The 2,206-nt window shown below is 36.6% G+C and overlaps 1 protein-coding gene across 1 annotated transcript; it reads right to left on the bottom strand.

Moving 5' to 3' along the window:
- Positions 1-1,114: 1,114 nt before the first annotated feature.
- Positions 1,115-1,897, bottom strand: LOC100242788 (LOB domain-containing protein 1). The gene is made up of 2 exons (XM_002275309.2): positions 1,644-1,897; positions 1,115-1,378 (listed from the first exon to the last, which is right to left on the bottom strand). Exons 1-2 carry the CDS (start codon positions 1,875-1,877, stop codon positions 1,115-1,117), a joined length of 498 nt encoding a protein of 165 aa, XP_002275345.1. The 5' UTR covers positions 1,878-1,897.
- Between the last annotated feature and the right edge of the window lie 309 nt (positions 1,898-2,206).

Raw genomic sequence — 2,206 nt, 5'->3', positions numbered from 1 at the left:
GGAGTGGATTTCATTAGGCGAATTATTATTATCTAAGATCCATACAAAGGAGAATGCAATTTATATATTGACTAAATATTCCTAGGTAAAGTTCAAGCACTGCTTGAACATTGTCCATTTTTTACATCATTTAAGATAGAAGGCCAAGTACTCTCACCTATAAAGAAGTAAAACCAAGTACCTTTATAAAAGCATATGTGAAGGCGTCTAAAACTTGAGAATTTGATTCATGACGGAGACTGGAAAGTATTTTAATTTGAACCACTTTCTAAGTCTTTGATATATTGATAACCATTTAAAAGAAAATATCCTCTTTCGACATCTTCTATTGGTTCCCTACATGAAATATTATTATATATACAATAAAAAATATAGAAGGAGATTATAATTAAAAGAGTGATCGAGCCCACCCTTTTATACGCAATTGGAATTTTGGGATTTGAGAGCTTAAATTGAAGATGGTAATTGATATCCCTCTTCCCGCGATGGACAATGGCACATTGTTGAACTATTTTAAAACTTGTGCTCTAATGTGTCTTGTTTCTCGTTTGATTTTCATTTATGCTTTTTTTACTTATTTGCTTTCCTATAGTAAAAGAAAAGTTTTGGACTTACAGAATTATTTGTTCAAGTTTCATACAACTAGATAAAGCCTTAAAATTCATGCCTAATCATGGTTCTTTGTATAATTATTTGTTCAAGTTTCATACAACTAGATAAAGCCTTAAAATTCATGCCTATGATTTGGACAAAAGAGCACTCCACTTAATTCTAAGGCTTACCAAGGTCTTCTATACAATTTTTCAATAAAAAGGGAGAGGTGGACAGATGCCAATTGGAAGATCTAGAGATTTTTCGTAGCGAAAGAACGAAAAAAGGAAGAGTGAGAGCGGTCCAAGGAATATTGAGTAAATTAAGGAAGCAAAACAACTAACTGTTCATTTGTTCATGTAAGAGCGGTCCAATAAATATGTAAAATTATAGAAAATATTCCAAACCATACATTGACATTGAAATGATATAAAAATGCAACGGTCAAATTTGTTTTGCCTACAGCATCCAGCTTGCCCACAAATTTCAATTTCTTTTAGTCTTGCTACTCCCAACATTTAGTCTAATTCCAGTAAGATTCCCAAGGTGAGCCTAAATTGCTTTGTTCGGGGAAGCTCATACTGTCATTTAGTTGTAGTTGCTGTTGCTGGCATCGAATGATAGCGAGATCGGCTTGTGTGGCAGCCAATTCTGTTTGGAGATCTCGCAGTTCTTTTTGGAGCTGATTAATTGCACCAGCACACCCATAGACCGGATCACGAATTCTAGCTTTTGCTTCATAAACCATGCTGCTCACTGCATCTGCTCTCATCGACTCCGGAAGTTCCTGAAGATTTTTGTAATGGTTACTGTAAATTTTTTTCCGTATGAAAAGGCCTATGGCATGCAGAGGGTGCAAGATCAATTGTAGTGTCAGCTAGCCATGCATTATCAAATCGGGACCTAAATGTCATTAAATAGAAATAGAATGTAGAAATAGAAAGAAAAGGCCTGTTTCCAAGACAAAGACAGCACCCTGAGTAGGTACTAGATATAGGTGGAAGACAAGCTCCACATATGGTCCACATATGGGATATGGTGTAGGGGATTACCTGCAAGGACTTGACGATGTTGCTAGCTCCAAAAACTTTATGGGCAATGATGAATTTGAGGGTTTCAGTGGGTGGAAAATATGGAGCTAACATGCCTTTGTCGGTGCACCGACGCCGAAGGATCTTGCAGGCAGCGCATGGACCCTTAACAGCTGTTGGAAGAGAAGCAGCAAGCCTTGAAGAAGAGGAGGGATCAATGGTTGAACCAGTTGTGGTTGGGTCGGTGTATTCCATCTTCGGATAGAGAGAATAATCAATTAAGTAAGAGAAAGCCCAGGACTAAGAACCACGAGAATGTTGTGAAATTACCTCGTAGTACGAATAAGGCTAGCAGACCACTAAGCCGACACCATCCTTCCACCTCGTTTTTGGTAGGCAGCGAAAAGACTGGATAAATTAAGCGTTCTCATGTGTTTTTAAGTTTCATTATAGTCTTATTTATTTGTAATCTTATTTGTTTATATTCTCATTTAATAACCTAAATCTCATCATCATACGTAGAACGGCATACCTTTTACTAATTACGCTTCCTAAATGAATTATTTTTGTTTAAGAATTAAAAG

This window comes from Vitis vinifera, chromosome 13 (assembly GCF_030704535.1).
Source record: "Vitis vinifera cultivar Pinot Noir 40024 chromosome 13, ASM3070453v1".
NCBI classification, from domain to species: Eukaryota; Viridiplantae; Streptophyta; class Magnoliopsida; order Vitales; family Vitaceae; genus Vitis; species Vitis vinifera.
The sequence above is the reverse complement of the archived record's forward strand: the minus strand, read 5'-3'. Positions and strand labels throughout refer to the sequence as shown.